This window comes from Fringilla coelebs (assembly GCF_963513975.1).
Source record: "Fringilla coelebs genome assembly, chromosome: Z".
NCBI classification, from domain to species: Eukaryota; Metazoa; Chordata; class Aves; order Passeriformes; family Fringillidae; genus Fringilla; species Fringilla coelebs.
Window position 1 is genome coordinate 11,290,384 of NC_140031.1, and position 20,469 is coordinate 11,310,852.

Sequence of the window (20,469 nt, forward strand, 5' to 3'; positions counted from 1 at the left end):
CAAGTCCTCTAAAGAAGAGTCCAGAAGTTCCTTTAAGGATTTGCATGCGTCACATGCCTGCTTGTTAAAGGGGAGTAAGTGGCAGATGTTCCTAAGAGAAAGAAACAGGGAAGTGCCACGAAGATAAGGTGACAGACTTGTCTCCTGCCTTGCTTGGTTCAGCCATGACTATTTCTGGGAGAGTGGGAGGGAGGAGGGTTGGTTATCACAGGACATCTCATCTTAGGGAGGGTTCAGAGGAGGGATACAAGGATGATTAAGGGTCTGGAGCATCCCTTTCATGAAGAAAGGCTGAGGGAGCTAGGCTTGTTCAGCCCTGAAAAGAGGTGACTGAGGGGGTGTAGAGCCTCCTGGAGACATTCAAGAGCCCTCAGGACACAATCCTGTGCCGTGTGCTCTGGGATGGCCCTGCTGGAGCAGGGAGGCTGGACCAGATGACCCACTGTGGTCCCCTCCTACCTGACCCATCCTGTGATTCTGTGTGGTTTGTCTAAGCGTATCATTTACATAAACATGATACAGAGAGGATCTTTATTTATTTGATTTTATGTATATGGAAATAAAACCAGATGAGAAAGATCAGGCACAGAGTACTTGAAACTTCGTACTCATATCACTGCTATAAAGTTGATGTTAAGTACAGTAAATAATCATATTGATGGCTCAAGTCCAGAACTAGTGTAAAAGCACAGAAGAGGTGGAACTTCTTAAATTAATAGCATTACAGTACAATCCTTCAAAACCTTCAACATTTTTAACATTTTAGCATTTCTTTTGCTGAAATAAATATTTTATCCCCTTTCACATATTAGTAATATATTATATTAGTGACATACATTAGTAACATTTCTATTGCTAAAAGAAATACTTATTTTATCCCCTTTTATGAGTTACTAGCATTTTATATTGTTTTCAGTAACTTTTGAGATATATTTTTGACTAAGATTGAGCACCATAATTTTTTTTGTTTTTGTTTAGACACTGTTTTCCAGATTTTATATACTTTTTTGTCAGTTTGCCATTTCTAACAAAGACTCATAAAGTTACTGTTCTGAAGTCCTGGGAACAATGCAAGATGTTTTTATGGAGATTTCCAGAGAAAAGATGACTTTAATGTTTCTGTTGTCTGTAGCCGACAGTGGGTTTTAAAGAGAAAGAGCATGAGGTCATGAGAAATGATAATATGAATTCCTGAAACATTTTTCTCTGAATAAATCTGTAAATAAAGGCACTGATATACATGATGGGCTCTTCTCACTTCTTTCTGCAGGTTCAGAACCCTTCTTACATTGCCACAGATCTGTGGTCCCTTTGTGGGCCTGAATCAATGCCAGCATCCTCTTTGTGCAGAGATAACATTGACCATTTAAATGTTAATGTTCTAATGGTGTTAAACTTCAAAGAAAATATTGACAAAGACATAGGTAAACATTGCAAAATTTCTTTTGCAACCTCACAGTGGAATCACAGCTTTATGACCTCAGCTCCTGGTGCACAAGTTTACGTGGTGCAGTCCTGTGAAACCAGATCACTTCCTCCTTTATCTGTTTTTATGGCTCCATAGATGTCTTGCTCCTCTCTTGAAAATTCATCCTCCCAGGAGATTTGGAGTTAATGGAAGGTAGTGATTTCATGATGGCATAAAGCTAATTGGGAAGACAACAATCCTTCATTTTCTGGCTTCCTCCTGTTTGTGCCTGTTGAGGCTCTTGTGCTCCAGCTGTCTCTGCACCTGCAAACTGTTTCAAACACAGTCCAGGGGCTCTGTCTTCCCAGGCTTTCGCTTTCATGGGTGTGAAATGAAGAGCCACAAAGCAGAAGAAACCATAAAACATGGCTTCTTCAAAAGGCAGGAAGGATGCAGATGCTGTGGTGAGGTTTGCTACGCAGAGAGCCCCTTTTGGGCCCTTAGTGGAGACAGTCAGTATCAAGAAAAGATATCTGAGGCTCCCACAGGCTTGTTAAAATTAATTAGAATTTACCTAAAGGAAAATTGGTTTTCCTGAGAATATGTGAGTCACTCTACTCTTGAAAACAAAGAAAAAGGATGAAGCTGATGCATCTCTGCAGAGGCACTTGATGCTCAAATGTAACCATTTATTTTTGGTGTTGTCAGTTCATGTCTTGCAGAGCTTGTAAGAGCTGATAAGCTCAACACTGTATTTCTCTGAACAGTGTTGATGATACATGTGCAACATTAAGAAGAAAAGCAACCATGAACTTGCCCATAGTCTCTCAATGTTCATTAACAGTATTGCATTAACAGATGGCTTCAGGGGGTTTAACATATAACATAGTGGATGGATATGACAGTTTTCAGGACAGATGAAACACAGCATAAATACAGTATATTGCTTTCACAAACAGGTTTTCAAAACCCTGGCAGTGTTATAAAAATAAGAAAGAAGCTTCATATGCAATTAAATACAAATAACTGGGCTTATGTATTTACTGTACAATAATTCCTAAAAGTGCTTTGCAGAACTGAATTTCTCTACAATATTCTGTAGACAGCAAATGCCATTTCAGGCAAAGCATGAAGAAAAACAGAGAAAAGAGAGATGCTACTTTAAGATAAATGCTATCATATCCAATGTCAAGATTTACGTGGTCAACCAGCCATCAAATTCTTCCATTGGCCAAGTTTATTTTTTCAACTACAGCATCAGAACTAAGAGGCCACTTTTTAAAGAAGGAAGAAATGGCAGCTGTTTCCCATAGACAGATTTTTAGGTAGCTACACATGGATTTGCAAAGCAGCTTTAGGCAGGCTTTCCTGACAAGCTCAGCCAGTACTTTCACTGTGTTCATACAGAAGCAGCAGGATCCAGTACAAAGTAATTACTTTACAGTAACGCTTTTAAACAATAGGCTTCAATCTTTTTTATATTCCAGTCATTTTTCACACTTAAATCTGCTTTTGACAGTAACTGGTAATTAACTGATCCCATTTAGCAGTACCACTAAGCATAACAGAACTGCACCCTGCACGGCCTCTGATACCTGTTTGAATCTCCTGCAGCTTTTGACTAGTGGAGGGAACAGCCCTCAACTTAGGACACTTGAAGAACAAGATAAATAAAAACTTTCTTCCTAACTCTGTCCTTTCATATCACTTCAATTTATCACATTCTTCACCCATTAACTTTCACAAATTGGTAATGAGGAGTTTCACGATGACTCCCGGTGTAGAGCATCAGGATAGCGTGGCCGCACACACCATCACATGTCACAGCATGTGAACATGCTGTGGGGGTGTGTGCGTGTGTGTGTGTCTGAGGCATAAGACAACCAGTTTTATCAAGTCTCCATTTCATAAAGCTCTGGAATTGCAACCGATCCAAGGAGGTAAGAGAGGGTGACGTGCCAGCAGCGTCAGCACAGCAACAGCACCGGTGCTACTGACCCAAAAAGAAAACGCTCCCCCGGGGAGATCCCTTCCGGCGGCTCCTTGCAGCCCTAGTCCACGTAGCGAATGCAGAAAGCCACGAAGCAGCAGCCGACCAGCGACACCGTGGATGCTGAGATCACGGTGACGGCGCTGCCAGCCACGCTGACCAGGAGCCCCAGGCCCACGCCGAGGATGATCTGGGCCAGCTGCACCATGCAGGTCAGGGCAGCACAGTCGATGCCCTTCCCTCGCCCGTGCTCCCCTGCTTGTTCCCCTTCCTGCAGCTTCTGGCTCTGCAAAGAAGCACAGAACAAACCCCAGAAATGGGATAGTGTCAGCAACATGCAGCTCTTGGCCGAGACATTGTTACACCACAGGGGCAGTGGGGCAGGTCAACAGCTCACTGCTCCCCTTCTTGTACCACAGAGATTTTAATTTTCTCATCTGCAGTTTTTCCCTCTATATCATCTCTTAAGGAAGTAATTGAAAATTGGCTGGAAAAACTATACAATATTTTCAAGTTCAGGTCAACTTGAGCTCTGTCAAACTGACATTAAACTGTACAGGTCATCCTGTCATGAATGATTTGGCTCTGACTCATGGCTGAAGGAGCCATACTATCATATTATCAAAGAATCATCACAGAATCACAGAATGGTTTGTATTGGAAGGAACTCGAAAAATCATCTTGTTCCAATGTTCTTGTTGTGAGCAGGGACACTTTCCAAGGTGCTCAAAGGTACATCTGACCTGACCTTAAACACCTCCAGGAATGGGGCATCCAAAACTTCTCTGGACAACCTGATCCAGTGCCTCACCACCTGCACAGTGAAGGATTTTTTCCTGATATCTAACCTAAATTTACTCTCTCTAAGTTTGAAGCCATTCCTGCTTGTCCTATCAATATGTGCCTTTGTGAAAAGCCCCTCTCCATCTTTCTTGCAAGCTCCCTTTCAAATACTGAAAGCCACAATTGTGTCAGTCTGAAGCCTTCTCTTCTCCAGGCTGAACAATCTCAATTCTCTCAGCCGTTCATCACAGGAGAGGTGTTCCAGCCCTGTGACCATCTTTGTATCTCTGCTCTGGGTTGACTCCAGCAGGTCCCTGTCCCTCCCGTGCTGGGAGTCCAGCTCTGGATGCAGTGCTCCAGGTGGGTCTCAGCAGAGCAGAGCAGAGCAGAGCAGAGCAGAGCAGAGCAGAGCAGAGCAGAGCAGAGGGGCAGAGTCCCCTCCCTGCCCTGCTGCCAACGGGGCTCTGGATGCAGCCCAGGACACGTTTGGCACTCTGGGCTGTGAGTGCCATGGCAGGGCATGTGCAGCCTCTCAGCCACAGCACCCCCGAGTCCTTCTGGGCAGGGCTGCTCTGGGGCTGCTCATGCCCAGCCTGTGCTGGTACCAGGGGCTGTCCCAGCCCAGCTGCAGCACCAGCAACTGGCCTTGTAAAACCTCATGATGGACCTCTCCTCGAGCTTTTGTGGGTCCCTCTGAATGGCATCCTGTCCTTCAGGTGTGCAGTCCTTTCACCTATGTCATTAAAGATATTGAATCACATTGGTCCCAGTGCAGACCTTTGAGGGCACCACTTGTCACTGATGTCCATTTGGATTCTGAGTCATTGACCACAGCCCTCTGGATGTGACCATCCAAGCACTTTCTTATCCATCCAACAGTCCACTCATCAAATCCATCTTTTCACTTTACAGGGAAGGATGTTGTGAGGAACCACATCCAAAGGCTTTACAGCAGTGCTGATGTGCCCCACACACATATAGGCAGGAACCTGAAGTTATGGCTCAAAGCATATAAAGGAAATCAGTACTAAACCACAAATGCAATACTTTTATTGCTGGGGATGACAGCAACCTCAAAACAAACATCCAGACTAGGATTCTTCTACACTGTGGAGGACCACTCTTAATTACTAATCTGTGTATCTGCTATAATATACATAGAAGAGCAAAAGCCTTCATTTATTATGTACCAGTGTCTTGCATATTAGCACCCTGTGAGGCTGGTGGATCTCTGGAACAGGTTAGCTGGAGGGGTTGTGGAGTCTCCTTTCTTGGAATCATTCAAACCAGAACTGGGTCAGCCTGCTTCAGGTTGACCTCCTTGAGAAGGATCTGTATGATCTCTGGGGGTGCCTTCCTCCAGAAAGAAATTACTCTGTTTTATTGGGAAACTATGTGATAATTGACAAGTTCATTTTTTTCCTGCATAGGCTGTTAAATGGAGGAGGTTGTGTTCCAACGACCAGAAGTTCCCACGCTGCAGGCCAGTGGCACCATGGTGTTCTGGTATCCAAATTCTCTTAGCCATTAAGATGCTTTTTGCTTTTTGCAAACCCTATTACCTTGCCTTTGAGCTACACAAAGCTCACAAGTACTGGAGACAAACAGTCTCTTCCTAATCCAGTAGAAAAAAAAATTGAATTTGGATCCTAGGGAACAGCAGCACAGGACAGGAGCTGAAATGGCAGCATTATAAAACACAGCACATGATTTTGGTAGAGTGCATAGTGGGGGAAGATGTCTGCTCCTTGTTTGAAATGATAAAGCCCCAATTGTAGACACTTTGAAAAATAAATTGTATTTATTTTTCTGGGCTGTTCCCAGTGTTTCTATGCAGCAGTAGTTCTGACCACAAATATATGAATCTGTAAATGAATGTACTCTTGTGCTTGATATTTACTCTTTTTTTTTTCCTGTCTTGTACATTATAGAAGATTTGAGCTAAACCTCAACCCATTAATATAAAATCTAACATAGAATTATATATCATTTTACATCTGTCATAGCAAATACCATACATCACGCAAGAAACAACTGGCTGTCTTTTAAGTAACACATTAATATATTGGCCTATTATGCGTAAAGTTCTTGCACACTTTAGCCTATTTTATTTCACTTCTATCTTGAAACAGATAAAAATTTTGCGTTTACTCATCTTCTCTGAATTGGCTGACCTGAGATAAGAATTGAGATTTTACCCTAACCTGGGCTCATTCCCAGTCGTCTGGTTTGTGTTTATAACACATCATGATCATTCCCTGTTGGAAGGACAAAGAAATTAGCCAAAAAATTATGAATCATATATATGAAATATTTAATCACTTTGAGACTACTTCCTAGCACTCAGTAGAATAATTAATAAGTTCATTTGTGTTCATCATTCAGAAGGTGCTGGTGAAAGCTGTACAAAACAGTAGGACATGTTGTCTAGCACTTGATCTAGCCCTCTGCTGCTTTCAACTGTGTTTTATGTGGTTTTCCAATGGTTCAACATTGCCTTTGTTAATTTCTTCAGATGTTCCAAGATATACTGAGAACTTTTTCTAATTTCTTCCAACTCTCCTTAATCTTTCTTGTTTCCAGCTGTTTGACTAAATTAAGAGACTTGAGAGGACTTTTCCATTAAAGAGCTCAACACTTTACAATATATGAAGATCCTGCTGTGCCCAGACGTGCAAGTTTTTCAGATTTTCCTTGGAAACAGGATTTAAGGCCATGGAGGACAAAAATCCAACCACAGACATTTAGAAAGATAATGAGAATGGGATATATGATTTAATACTGAACTATACAATGCTGTTTCTACTTGAATGTTATTTGTTTATTAGCTAAGATATTTTGTAACACTTTGCAGTTAACTAAAAATTCTGACAGCCTTTACAGGCTTGTTATTAACCTCAGGCCCTGAGAAGTCCTCTGCTAATGTGGCTGGAAGGAAGGATATAAGGAAGGTAGGACTTGAAGACAATGCAGGTGGAGCCCTGTTACCTGCTTATTGCCTGAACATGTTCTGTGATTGGCTTTGTTTCAGATGTGATGATAAATAATTATTTGTTTCATGGAAGGCCTGTTTGGAGAGTTTGGAGCCAGGATGGTAACTCTCTCTGTCAGAAACTTCCCATTCATATGTGTCCTTCTTAAGAGTTCAAAATTAAAATTAAAATCTGCTCATTTCTATCCAGTTTACCCTCAAAACATGTTGAACAGATACAGATAGATATAAAATTAATGCTTCTTGAGACATTGCACTCACCTCTTCTTCCCTGTGGTACTCTGCAATGAGGTGGAATGGCACTGTGTACAGTGTGCTGGACATGACTCCAAAGAGTGAACAAAGAGCCAGAGTGGAATAGACATTGGGAAACAAGCCAATTAATCCAGTACCCAGTCCAAAAAGCAGGTATCCAATGAAATAAAGTCCCTTTAATCCTATGTATGGCAGAAGGACTTTCTGCAAGTCTGTGAAAAGAAAGTGAAAATGCTGATAGGATTAAAAGAAATAAGTTACATTTTATCAGGGAGTTCCTTTTAAGGAAAAAAAAAAAAAACCTTGCCTTTTGTAAAATGCAATGAAGAAGATAATCTTAATGATTTTGGAAGTTACCTCAAATTATTGTAGGTATAAATTTTTGCAAAGAATACTTGCTCACACCACCCAGAGCTCAACCTGCAGCTTGCTCTGCAGCTGCACCCAGAGATACTTGTGCTGAATAGAAGTTCATCCACAGAAAGGCCACACAGAAATGCCTGCAGTTAAGCTCCAAATGTTAAAACTTTTCCCTCAAGCCTCTTTTAGATGCTCAAATCAACCTCCAAAATGCTACTTATTTGAGTTTTTGGATCATGAGTTTTTTAATCCTTGGGAAGAGTTATTAAGGGTGAAATCTACCTGGGGAGCTGTGCTAGCATGTTTACACATAATTTTGGAGAGCAAGATTCAAGCTTCTGGCAAGACCTTCTGCACAGGGAATGCAATTGGGGAGAGGTCACCTTCGAGTGCCCACAACTACAGCATTGCTAGGTGAAAGAGCACCTAAGAATTTGGTGTGGCATTTAATTTCAGAATGATTTTCAGTGTTCAGGATCAGTTCATGTGCAGAACAATGTCCCACTTCCAGAGTCACCCGTCATCATATGGTCAGGAACTGTTAGTGATAAGATATGAGTTTCTAACAATGCTGGGAATGTAACATTCCTTAAAGCCTTAATGTAGAACAAATTCCAGGTAACTTGGCATCCCCTTATGGTTTTTGAACAATGGCAAACAGCAACAGTGTTGGAGTTTATTCATGGGTACTTACAAGAATAGACTGATGAAGAAATTGCATTGATGCACAGTCCCCAGCATCCCATCTCTACCCCTGCTTTGTAGGTAAGGTAAAGTGTGGAGTTGTGAGGTGCATAGGGATTCCCACGGTACACAACCTGAAAGACACCACAATAATCACAGAAGGCAGGAATGGCACCATGTAGGGAATGCCTCCTTCCCATGGGCACAGGGCCCCATCCCTGGTAGGGAGCACCCAAGAAACCTGTTGAGCAGTGTCCTAACCACCCATTGTAACTCTCCAGCTTTCACACTCACATCTCCTGGACTACCATATCCCAGGCTTTCCTGGACTGTCTATTCCACATCTACTCATTTGCTCTTCTATCCTTTGGGTGTCTCCCTTCCAACTGTCTCTCTTCTTTCTGTCTTCTTGCCTTAGCCTTTCTTTCCCTAATTTATCTACAATTTTTTTTTTCTGTTTTCTCTTTTAGATTTTCCTCAACACACTCATTTTTCCACACAGCTATTGTCTTATTCAGTTACTTTTCTAGACAAGCAAAACTTTTTTCTTTCAGTTATTCACCTACACTACAGGGGAAAAACCCCTCCCTCTTTCCTTGCTTGAAAAGACAAAAAAGGCAAGGAAATGGGAATACTGTGTGGAAACCACAGAAGAGCACAGAATGGCAGTGAGAGATTTGTGCCAGGACCATATTAGTGCTCTGGAAGAAAGGAGGCAGACACAACCATACAGGCAAGAATCACTGTCAAGGATCTACAGTCCCTGGGAATGGCATGGAAAAGGCACCACGGGGTGTTGTGAAGGTAAACAGCTGCTGAGAAAAGGGGATCAGGACAGAAGAATGCAGGAAGATAAAATATCTGCTATCAAGTAGCTCTCTGTGTGCAAAGATCTGCATGGCCTGAGGCCAGGGAGGCTGCAGTGCAGGTGAGGGGCTTTGTGGGGATGCTGCACACACACCAGGACAAGGCCAGCTGCATCCAAGCCAGAAAACCTGCCCATCTGGGAGCAGCTCCAAAGCCAAAGCTGAAAATTGATGCATTTGGAGCAGCTCTGTGAGCTTCACTTGGAACATTTAGACACAAACAGCCTTACAAATACTAAAGGTTTTCCCCAATGATTTCCCCAGACATGCTTGGAACAAGGGCCTGACCTTAATTAGCTGGTTTACAAAACTATTGTTGAGCCATCCAGCTATAAATGGCTCTGACACCACTGTCATTTCCTCCGGATAGTAACACCATTTAATTTCTTTTTAGTGGAGGAGGAGATGCCACAAGGAAGGAGTAGTGGCAGTATTTTATGCTTTACCTGTCCCATGAAATCCGTGAAGAAAAGCATGTTGGACAGGAAAGCCATCCATCCAAAGAGGTGGCTCACACACAGACAGCGATAGTGGGATGGCATGCTTAAAAGTGTCTTCAAGAGGGATTTAAGGGTCATCTGCCTCTTCTCCTAAAAGCAAATATTCAAGAATAATACAGTGTTATTGTCCTGAAGTCTAATGAAATAGCTGACAGCAAATGAAGAAGGTCTTAGTAATATCTTTTCATTGCTAAACTTCCAAAGTCTTTTATTTTTTGCTAGGAAGGGTTGCTTGGGTACTGAGTTTTCTTCAATTTATAAAATTCACAGAAACCATAGAAGAGATGGAGTATACCAGCAGGAATGTAACATTTTTTTGCTGTTATTATCAGTAGGACAATTATTTACATGTAGAATAACAGGGAAATTTTCCGCTAAAGCAGACTCAGAGAGTTAAAAAAAATCCCAATGAACCAACAACAGAAACAACAAGAAACAGAAGTTATTTCTCTATAGAAACCATCAGCTTTACACTGAAAATTTAAAGCTGCAGCAGAAGAAAGTTATGCTCAAAATACTTCCTGAAAATTAAATACTTCCCATCAGATGCGGATTTCTGAGACCTTATTCCCTTTCCCTTCTATGTGCTAAATTCCCTAGGAAACTTGTTTTTCTAGGGAAATGTCTACCTCTTTGAGCATATCATGAGCTTTCCACTATGCTCTGTCCTTGAAGCAGAGAGAAGCTGTGGTTCCCCATGGCAGCACACAGAGAATGTGAACTCCAGCATCTGAACACCTCATACCAAGGGAGAAATAACTCATTTCATAATCAAAACTTATTTGGTGCTGGTTAACAAATCTCACAGATGAGGAAAATCAAATTTTCTCACTGCCTTTAATACCCCATGTTATCTCCCTCCTTGTCTCAGCCCTGTGCCCCAAAACTCTCAGTTTCTTCTCCAGGCACATTCATCAGATCATTTGTATAATTTTTTTTTTTAAACTGCTGTAGGCGTGCTTGATATCAGGTATTTCAACACATAATTCTTCCTGTATTAAAGCTCCTGCATGTTTCACTGCTTTTAAAGAGAGAGAGAGAAAAAAAGATATACTATTTAAACTGTGCATGATGGAAAACTTCCCATTTTCTCTGATGATATTTGGAGACTGCAGTGTTGGGAGAGATGGTAAGGGATGGTGTATGTTATGAAATGTGGAAGAACTGCAAAAGTTATGCTAATTAACTCAAAATTCTTGGACTGGATCTTGTCTTCAATTTGCTATAAGATGTCATTTTTTCCTTTCTTTCTTCCGTCTTGTATATACTTTTCACAAATCTCCTTTCCTTTGAACTAGGCTATGCTGCAAGCTACTCTATGAATAATCACCACATATAAAGTTGGAAAATACTTTGCTTCAGTGTGAGGTTTTTAATCCTCATAGGAATGCCAAAATTCGAGTTGCTGACTTCCACCTTGGACGGTATATTGTCCAAATCCCTTGGAATTTGGCATCACTGTCTTTTTTTAAACAGGGTGAGCTTTATATTCTTCTACAATTATAAAAAGAAAACAAAAGAATTCCAGATTGACTAATTAGTGTTATTTCAAGGATAAATACTATCGTTTGACTTGGCTTTATTTAGTTTGTAATTCTTCCACCCTGCTTTTTAAAATAGCCTTTCCAATCAAAGTTTTAAGATAAGGTCATGGAATTACAAAGGACACTGCAGTGATTACAAACAATAATTTGACATATACATAGAAATGTTTTCATGCTATTTAGATATTCCAGAGAGTGAAAATGGAAACCAAAACTGTTTAGTGCACACATTCAAAACATATCAGCACACAAACTGCCTGCTAATAATGTGCTGAAGTTTGGCTCTGTTTAAGCTCCTTATCCTTCAAAAGCTCAGAATACCAAACAATCTCTACAAAATCACTACAACTCAGGGCATAAGATGATAAGAATACAGAAGAAACAATACGACTCGGGTCTCATGGCAGTGGACCTTGAATAATTTGGCACCATTCAAAAGAATACAAGGCTAATTGCTTTGGGTGTCTGTTCCTACTGTAACAGGTCAAATCTCATTAATAATCATGTTAGCTATTAGCATGTGAGAACATAGGCCTTAATTTAGAAGAAATATAGCCATGATGCCTGCAATTTAAAAAAAAAAGAGACAGAAAAACAGGAAGCCAAACCATTTCTTCAAGGAAGTGATTATGGTAATGAATGAACTCAGCAAACATGTGCCACAGGAGACAGATCATTAAAGCAGTGAGTGTCTAGAATTCATGGACACAAAGAAATGCACATCAAAGAAACATGAGACTGATCAAAGCACTGGGGGATTCTAACAGGCTGCCCAGCCTAGGCAGAGAGGAGGGCAATGGCACAGGCTCGCCACCGCAGCTTCACCTCCGGAGTCAGACACGGAACTCCACATTCCTCGTGTCACCAGCTCCATGGAGTTATTTCTTCCCGAGGCAGAGGCTACCCTAAACCACAGTCTGCTCTCCCCACTTTCACTGCATCGCTCTCTCATCTTCATTTGCCCTCTTTTTTTAGAGCCCACACGGTCCAAGCAATCGAGGAGGCTCAGCATCTCTGAGAATTTGGAGGATGCTGGGGAAGGATGCTGGCTGTGCATGCTGGCCTGCCGTGGGGAAGCTCAGACAGCACCACAGTGCTCTTGTCAGATTCTCTTCAAGCTGTTGCCTTGCTGTCTGCCCCACTCCATGTTTGCCTGGCATTATCATCAGGCAACACTCATTTCACCTTGCATCTAATAATATTGTAATAATCGAATAATATTTTAATAAATTCATATTATTTTTCTTCCAGTTAGAAAACAAATTACAAATAGTAAAGGATAATAAATCCCTCTTACTTACAGATTAAACAAGAGTATTGCTTTCCTACTTAAACTGTTTGTACATCCTTAGTGTATTTTACCTTATTTATCAAACATTTGTATCAGTGTAACAGGGATTGATATGCATAATGACAAGAAATCAAAAGTGGAATTAAAATGAGAAGCAACTATGTCACCACTATTGTGTTATACTTTGCTTACCTGGGGTACCATGAGGTAGCCATGAGGATTTCTAGCACTAAAAGTCACCAACCGAACCGTAAAAACAATCATCTCAACACCATACTAGAAATGGGCTCTACAGATATTTTTCTGGTAGATTCACCTCTTCCTAGGTGCCTTAGGTTGAAGAAATCTCCCACAAAAATGCACCAGAAACAAAATAACTGTGAGGATTTAAAAGCACTCACTGTTTTCTCACACCTCAAAATTTTGCCAAAGGCTCAGCTACAGTATCACTCAAAATAAAATTCAAACTCTGGTAGCAAAGTAGCATTGCTGTAAACATAGCAATTTTAAACACATTAGTGCTCAATAAAATGTTGAGTGGCAGAAAACCCAAATGTCACATATTTCACATGTATTATGTACAAAACCGTGTGGACTTTGGTGAGAATTAGAGACCTACATCAAAGATCAATTGTCTGCAGTCTTTGTCCACAATTTTATGCCAATTATATCAAGACTAAAGGACAAAGTAGATCCTGTTTACAAAATTCACATGAGGAGGACATCAAGAGACTGACACTGAGCAGTAAATCAAGCCAGGTTCTCCCTCATCCTTGCCAATGGATCAAAGCATCAGAACTAGCTGGTCTCATGCCTCTGGCTGGCAATACTTCCTAAAGAAAAAAAAAGAAAAAAAAAGGCAAGCAGACTTTCTCCTGTCTCTGTATCCCGGTGGAGGGCTCTTTTCTGTGCCTGTGAAAAGACTCCATTACAAACAATCAGCATTAGCTAATTAAGGGGTCTCCAAGGATGCAAAGATACAAGCTATAAAATCACCTCTGCACTCACCTCTGTGCGTGGCACAGCCACGCATTTCCCTGGCTTGGCTGCAGCCTTTATTTCGGTACACGTTGATTTTAAGTGACCATTCCTTATTTCCTCCTCTATGGAGTGGTATCTATGGGGCTCAGTCACTTCCAACAAGAACTTTGCCTCTTCGTTTTCGTATCTGAGTGGGACTTCAGGAATACTGCACAGATGTACAGTAAGGCAGATTATGAAAACCAAGGCTGCGAAGAAGAAAATCACCTGGAATTCTGATGCCAAGGTATATCCTAGTATAGTTGGACCCCAATCCATAGCACCTGTAAGGTAACCCAGGGCTCCTCCCAAACCTACAATGGTGGGGGGAAAAAAAGGAAAAAAAAAATGTCTAATGGCATTGACAAAATAAACAAAGAGTACATAATACCCTCAATATGTGATGCCCTCTAGAAATGATGAAATAATCACTCTTCAGATATTTATCACAAGAAATAGGAATACTGAGCTAACCACATACATGAGCAGTTACTAAAACATCTCTTGAAAAATCTCCTCAGATCTGTCAGGAAGAGCTCTCTAGAAATTGGCTGAACACACAGCAAAATAGGCTCCAACTCTTTTTTTGACTCTTTTAAGTTCTATTTTCTTTGAAATGGTAAATAATACAAGAAAAACTAAATTAAGTCCTACAAAAAATTACGTGGTTTTCTTTTTTTTATTTTCACAGAACAAACATTTTAAAAATTAAATTGAGAGTTTCTATAGTGTAGAATTTGTAAAATGTATTTGGCTTAGTCCAAACAGAAATACTGCCTCCATGTGAATTTTTTTAAAAAAGGAAATAAACCCAAAGGCATTGTTAAGTACAACACCACCTGGAAAACAGAAAGGAACAAGTATAAGTGTGTAATCCCATTTACTAATTTTCTCAGAAGAGGTAGACTAAAGGACAAAATGAGAATGCTACTTTGTTCCTTGATGTTAATAAACCCAGTCTGCAGTCACTTTGGTTTTTTTACAATTCTTTTTGTTATAAGTGCATACAGAGACGCACAGGAACAGAGGGCAGAGATGCCCTCTGTAACATTCAGTACAGAGCTCTGGTGGGGGTGGCACCTTTGTAGGGTCCTGACACATTCTTAACCAGGTGGCTCGGGGGGATGGATGGTTGGGAGTTCCACAGGATAGGCACTTTCCAAGAACTCAGAAGCATTTCTACCCTTCTGCTTAGGAGAACTGAAAACAGTCTACAGCAAAGCCTGCATCTAACAAAAACAAACAGCACCTGCACATGCTTCCAAAAACATGGGATTTTGATTTCGTTCTGGGCTTTCTGTACCTTCTTTCCCTCCTGGGTCTGATTATGGCACTCTTTCATTGTGCACAATGGCATTTCACAGGGGACTGTGTCCTTGCTTGTTCTCATAGAAAACAATTATGCTATTAATAACTTCTTAAAGAAAATGCACACAATGTTATTTTCAGTTTATGTTTGCAGACAGAATGTTTGACATTAGAGGATGTTTTTGCATGCTGCTTTGAAAAAGAAGCATCATGATATTGGAATGTAGCCTGAATGTTGATTGTTGAACATGTGCACTCTTTCTTCCACTTGAATAAGTGGCCATGGGTTTCATAACTAGAAAGCTATCAAGTTTAATGTTCACACCTAAACTGAAGGCAAACCAGAGAGTAAAATCTTAGAAATATTAAGCATAAAAGGAAAGAAAGGACTAAAGTAGGAAAAAGAAACAATATCTAAAACAGAACCTGGATAAGAAATGGGAAGATTGCTTTCTGTGTCTAATTGGAATAAAATGGGGAATGATAAATGTAAACTGTAGGGAATTTATATTAACGTTACAGTTTAGGGAAAACAAAAGGCCAGTGAATTGCTGCAGAAGACTGCCTTGGGAGGCTGTAGAATCAAGGGAGGATTTCAACACCAGACCAGAGAACTTTCAGTTAGGAAGGGTTGAGATGAACTTGCTGTGGAGAGCACAGGATGCTCCTAAGTCACACATTCTGCCCCAGTCTTATTTCATGTTATTTGTCTCACATCCCTTTTTGCAGATCAGTACACTGAACCAGCTAAATCTGTAGCTTCAAACTCGGAGACTTTTCAGTATCATCCAAAAAAAATTTGCAAGCAGAGTTGTGTTGAATATACATAGACACTCACTCCTCTCTTTTTCCAAACAAGTGGTTCTTTAACATTTTATCTGTTTCTAATGGATAATACAGATTTCATTCCCATGTGGCTTTAAGCTTCCCTTATAAACTGTGTTCCTGGACATAGGTATTTCATGTGTCCAAAATCAGCCTTTGTCAGTAGCTACTACACCTCCCTCCTTGAACACAGTAACTGCTACTGAGTTTATGTGTCTCTGCTCCTGCTGGGGACTCAGTAGCCACAAAAATCTGCTGTAACAAAGATTGCATGACTTCTCATGTAGTCTGCTTTTTGTCTAGTGCTTTCACAGGGATTACTCTCAGACAGAGCAGGAGGTTCCTCCCAGGTCACTTCACAGGTACACAGCCTCACGTGCATTTCCTCAACACAGGGCTCACATTGTACAGATGATTCTGCAGAATTAATGTTCAGGGATGGACCTTCAAGATCATCCAGACCCACTCACACCTCAACCAGACCAGGCTGTTCAAGGTCTTATCCAGCCTGGCCTGGAACACTGACAGGGTTGATTGGCCATAATCTCCCTGGACAACTTATACCGGTGTCTCACCACTCTCACAGGGAATGATTTCTTCCTAACATCCAGCCTAAATTTTCCCTCATCTTCCTAAAGAGTCCCACTCCAGCTTCCCTGTGGCCCCCCTTCAGACACTGGAAGGTTCCTATGAGGTCTCCACACAACCTTCTCTTCTCCAGGCTGAACAGCCCCAACTTTCTCAGCTCATCTTCATGGGAAAGGTGCTCCAGTCCCCTTATAAACTTTGTAGTCCTCCTTTGAACTTGTTCCAACAGTTTTGTTCTTTCTGTAACTCGGCAACATTCAAAAAAATGTACAAAAGCAAATGAAGCTGTTAACTTCATTTGCAGGAACTTGAACTGAGCTACTTGGTCTTGTTTTGTGGGAGTTGTGAATTTCTGAATTTTTATACAGCACTTACTGGAGCACTGCTGAAGAATGGGAATCAATTGGTTTGTGCAGCTCTTGTTGTATGTCACATGACAAGTCAAAAATGTTATTTTTATGTGCAATGAAACCATCTACATCCATTAATTTTTGCCACAGCAAAAACTTGAAAGAAAACCAAAACCAAACTGAACAAACCCTACTTCACATTTTAAAATAACTAACTACTCTTAAATCATGCCTGTGTTGCTGTAATTATTTGTGCCTGCAGCCTTCTTCAGAATTTTTGTAGAAGCAATCACAAGTTGCTATTCTCTGGAGTAGTGAAAACCCAGCAACAAAAGTCCTGTGACTGAAGTGCCAGATCAGATGATCAGTTCATTCAAGATTAGAAACACAGTGAGGATAAAACCCATGCAATTACCTTCCCCTCCTTTGAGAGGTAGGGAGGGAAAGAAGGGATCAGTGTACCTGTGAAGAGGGCGTGGTAATGCAGACCCTTCTCTTTATCCTGATGAGAGCAGACATCAAATAAATATGCTTTGATTGGACCATCAATAAAATCAGCTGCAAAATCAAAAAGTACTACTCCCAGCATGGTAATGACTATTGCCCACGTCCGCTGCTTGTCTCTCTCATCGATGAAAGCTAAAAAAAGAAAAACACCCTCATTCTGACAGCAACAGTGCCATGCTCTGCAAAACCACATTTAGTCTTTCCTGAGACCTGAAAATCTAAACAACGACTGGTTACACAAGAGAGTCCAGTGACACCAGAATCTCATCAGAGAAGCGGGAGAGCTGAGTCTGTGTAGTGCTGAGCTGGGCTAGGTTGACTTACTGCCTTGAGTCAGCACAGGCTCGGAATGCTTCAAGCTCCGCAACCAAGAGCATCACTGTCCTAAATTTATTCCTTTACACCTTCAAGGCGTGCTCTGATAGCCTAACACATGCATTTTGTAATACTTTCAGTTTATTCTCTTTGTCCAACCCTTGTATTGTTTTAGATAGTCAAGAGTTAACTGCAACATCCCTCTCTGGGTCAATGAAATCAAGTATATTCAACATCAGTAATATAGAGGAGGAGAAAATAAATCAATCCATGAAACACACACCTCCTCCATCTGCCTAGTCAGCAACAACTTTGTATCAAGACTTTAGAAGCTACATCCCAAGCTAAAATGTAACAATATGGATAACACTCCTATTTGATTTTACATGTTTCAGCTGCAACAGAGTTTCCAAGCAGTTAAGGATTTTTGTTTTTCACCAGCGCAATACAAGAGTCAAGCCAGTGCTGCAATAATTGAAGGTGAGTATTTTGAATATTAATCCGTCTAAAATAGGGATGAGCAGGGATTTAGTTTGGGTATGTATTATATCACAAAAACAATAGTATCTTTTAAGCTAACAAGGTAGATCCTAGCTCATAGAAACTTCTATGGCCTAAGCAAATCTTTATGTAGGAGCCTATCAGGCAACCAAACCAACATACAGCAGACCGCAATCACATGCACAGACTACAGAACACTATGCACAGGGTACATAACATGCAATGTTAGGATTGAATGTACACAGAGATTACAGTGCTCCCCAGCTGCTTCAGTGCCCCCGAGTCACATGATACCAAATTTTAACAGCGCATTTTAAGAAGGAAAAGGGGAACCCCTCTCCTTTTTCTGATTTGAAAGGCTAGGACAAGTTTTGTCTGTCAGCACAGCGCATGCCCCTCACTCACCTGAGATCATCACGTCCCCATTGAGGTACAAAGCCATGCCTAACAGCATTATGATGCCCAGACCCAGAATGTAAGGTCGCCTCCTGCCCCAGCTACAGGTGCAGTGATCACTGGCTGAACCTACCACGGGCTGCAGCACGAAGCCCAGGATAGGGCTGATGAGCCACACGAGGCTGTAGAGGTTCTTGGGCAGCCCTACACTGAGCAGCACCGGCGTGACAAAGGCGGCCTCCACGGCATAGCAGAACTCCCGGCCGAACATGGCCATGCTGTGCATGACCAGCCTTCCCACCGCTCGCCTCCTTGGCACTGCTGCTCCAGTCCTCATCACTGATTGCCTCAGAGCCTCCTCCTTCTCTCTGGTGCCATCCGTGTCGGCCTTGGCCACTCCAGAGGCGGGCAGGAGAGCCCCGTGGAAGCTCTCTTTTGTTAAGGTCATAGCTCCGGCTGCGAGCAGTGCCGTGGCAGGCTGGTGCTGCCTGCTCCGGCTGACATGGGGCCCAGATCATATGCCGGGTGGGATCGGTCTGTGCTGGGGGAGGGACTCACATACTTTCATGGCTCTGCGATCACAAGTTATGCCAGGAAGGGGGCGGGGAAGCGTGTGTTCACATTAGCTGATCTGAGCTTTGGGGCGTCTGCACTGCTCCCGACTATCCACAACTAAGGAATTACTTTTTATGCATAAAGCACACACATAGCGAGAACATACATCACATGGTCTGGACGCAGGATTAGCCTGACACAAAACTGTTCCTCTTGCTGTAAGGTCCTGCTGTAAGATGGCAGTGACACCAGGAACCCAGTCCTCATCTTTCCATTCAGCAAACATGAGCATCAGACCATTCCGGGCTGATTAACCTGGGGGAAAAAATCTGTATGTCTCTGGAAAACGATTTTAACGCACTTCATAAGGATGAATAAGTGAACATATCCATTGCCCTGGAGCCTTAGAGGCAGATATTATGCTTGGCAGGAATCTGTGAAGCAGCAACTGATGAGTACTTCTTTGTATGTGTTGTGTAGTGCCCTCAAAAGAATTGATTATTTCTTGGCTTCTGAAAACACAGAGCACCAGAATTACTTAGAGGGTTTTTTATACAATCTTACTTGCCAGTGGAAGGCCTTAAAAGAAACCTGTAGTGACCTTACTCAAACTGTACCTTTCAGGTTAGCCACCTGAGGGAGGCAGCTGATCCATCCTGTCCTGAAGAAACACAAAGTTTTAAATTGACGTCAGTAATTCTGGTTTCAAAACTTATCCATGATGGACATCACATTTGACAACGCTGATTTTTCTCCAACACAATCAGATATATCTGGGACTAAGAAACTTGTCAAGTCCTACGGCAATCGTATAATGTTCAGAAGCTTACACTAGACTATCAGCTGGAAACCCCAGGTGGTTTTGCTGATGACTTAGACAACTTGCCAGAACCTACTAGATAATTCTTGCTTCCAGGCTGTGGTTTATGTAGTAGAATGTAAAAGGTTTTTTTATGGTGATAATGTTGATATTTTTGCCACAACACATTAAAATGAGCTAAAGTATAGCTCAACTTTGGAAGCTTTTGTAACCAACAAACCAATCTCCAAAATTATCAAAACACCCAGCCCTACATGTCGTAACTCTTCCCACATTGGACAACACTGTATTAATGCCATGTAACTAATTCTTTTTTAAAAAAGCATATTTTCTTTTGTCTTGAAAGAGATGGTTTCAAATGAAAGTTTAAGTATGAAGGAAATGAAAACAAACAATGGAATAACCATTGTTTAAAGCCTGCACAGTAAAGTTGCCTACCATTTTTCCATAAGGAGAGGAAAGGATTATTAGTTGGCAGATATTTTAAAAACAAAAAAGTTTGATTCTGAATTTAGTTTCTAGCCAAGGTGATATTCTGAATGCAATGTGTAATAAGGAGACTGCATTGAGAAAATGCAGTCAGACTGTTAAACAGATCATCCTTGAGATAA

At 41.4% G+C, this 20,469-nt stretch overlaps 1 protein-coding gene across 1 annotated transcript; it reads right to left on the bottom strand.

Moving 5' to 3' along the window:
• Nucleotides 1-3,459: 3,459 nt before the first annotated feature.
• On the bottom strand, nucleotides 3,460-18,931 carry SLC45A2 (solute carrier family 45 member 2; the record flags this gene model as incomplete). The annotated part of the gene is made up of 7 exons (XM_084224857.1): nucleotides 3,460-3,684; nucleotides 7,435-7,640; nucleotides 8,483-8,606; nucleotides 9,785-9,928; nucleotides 13,682-14,007; nucleotides 17,227-17,403; nucleotides 18,493-18,931. 7 exons carry the CDS (start codon nucleotides 18,929-18,931, stop codon nucleotides 3,460-3,462), a joined length of 1,641 nt encoding a protein of 546 aa, XP_084080983.1.
• Between the last annotated feature and the right edge of the window lie 1,538 nt (nucleotides 18,932-20,469).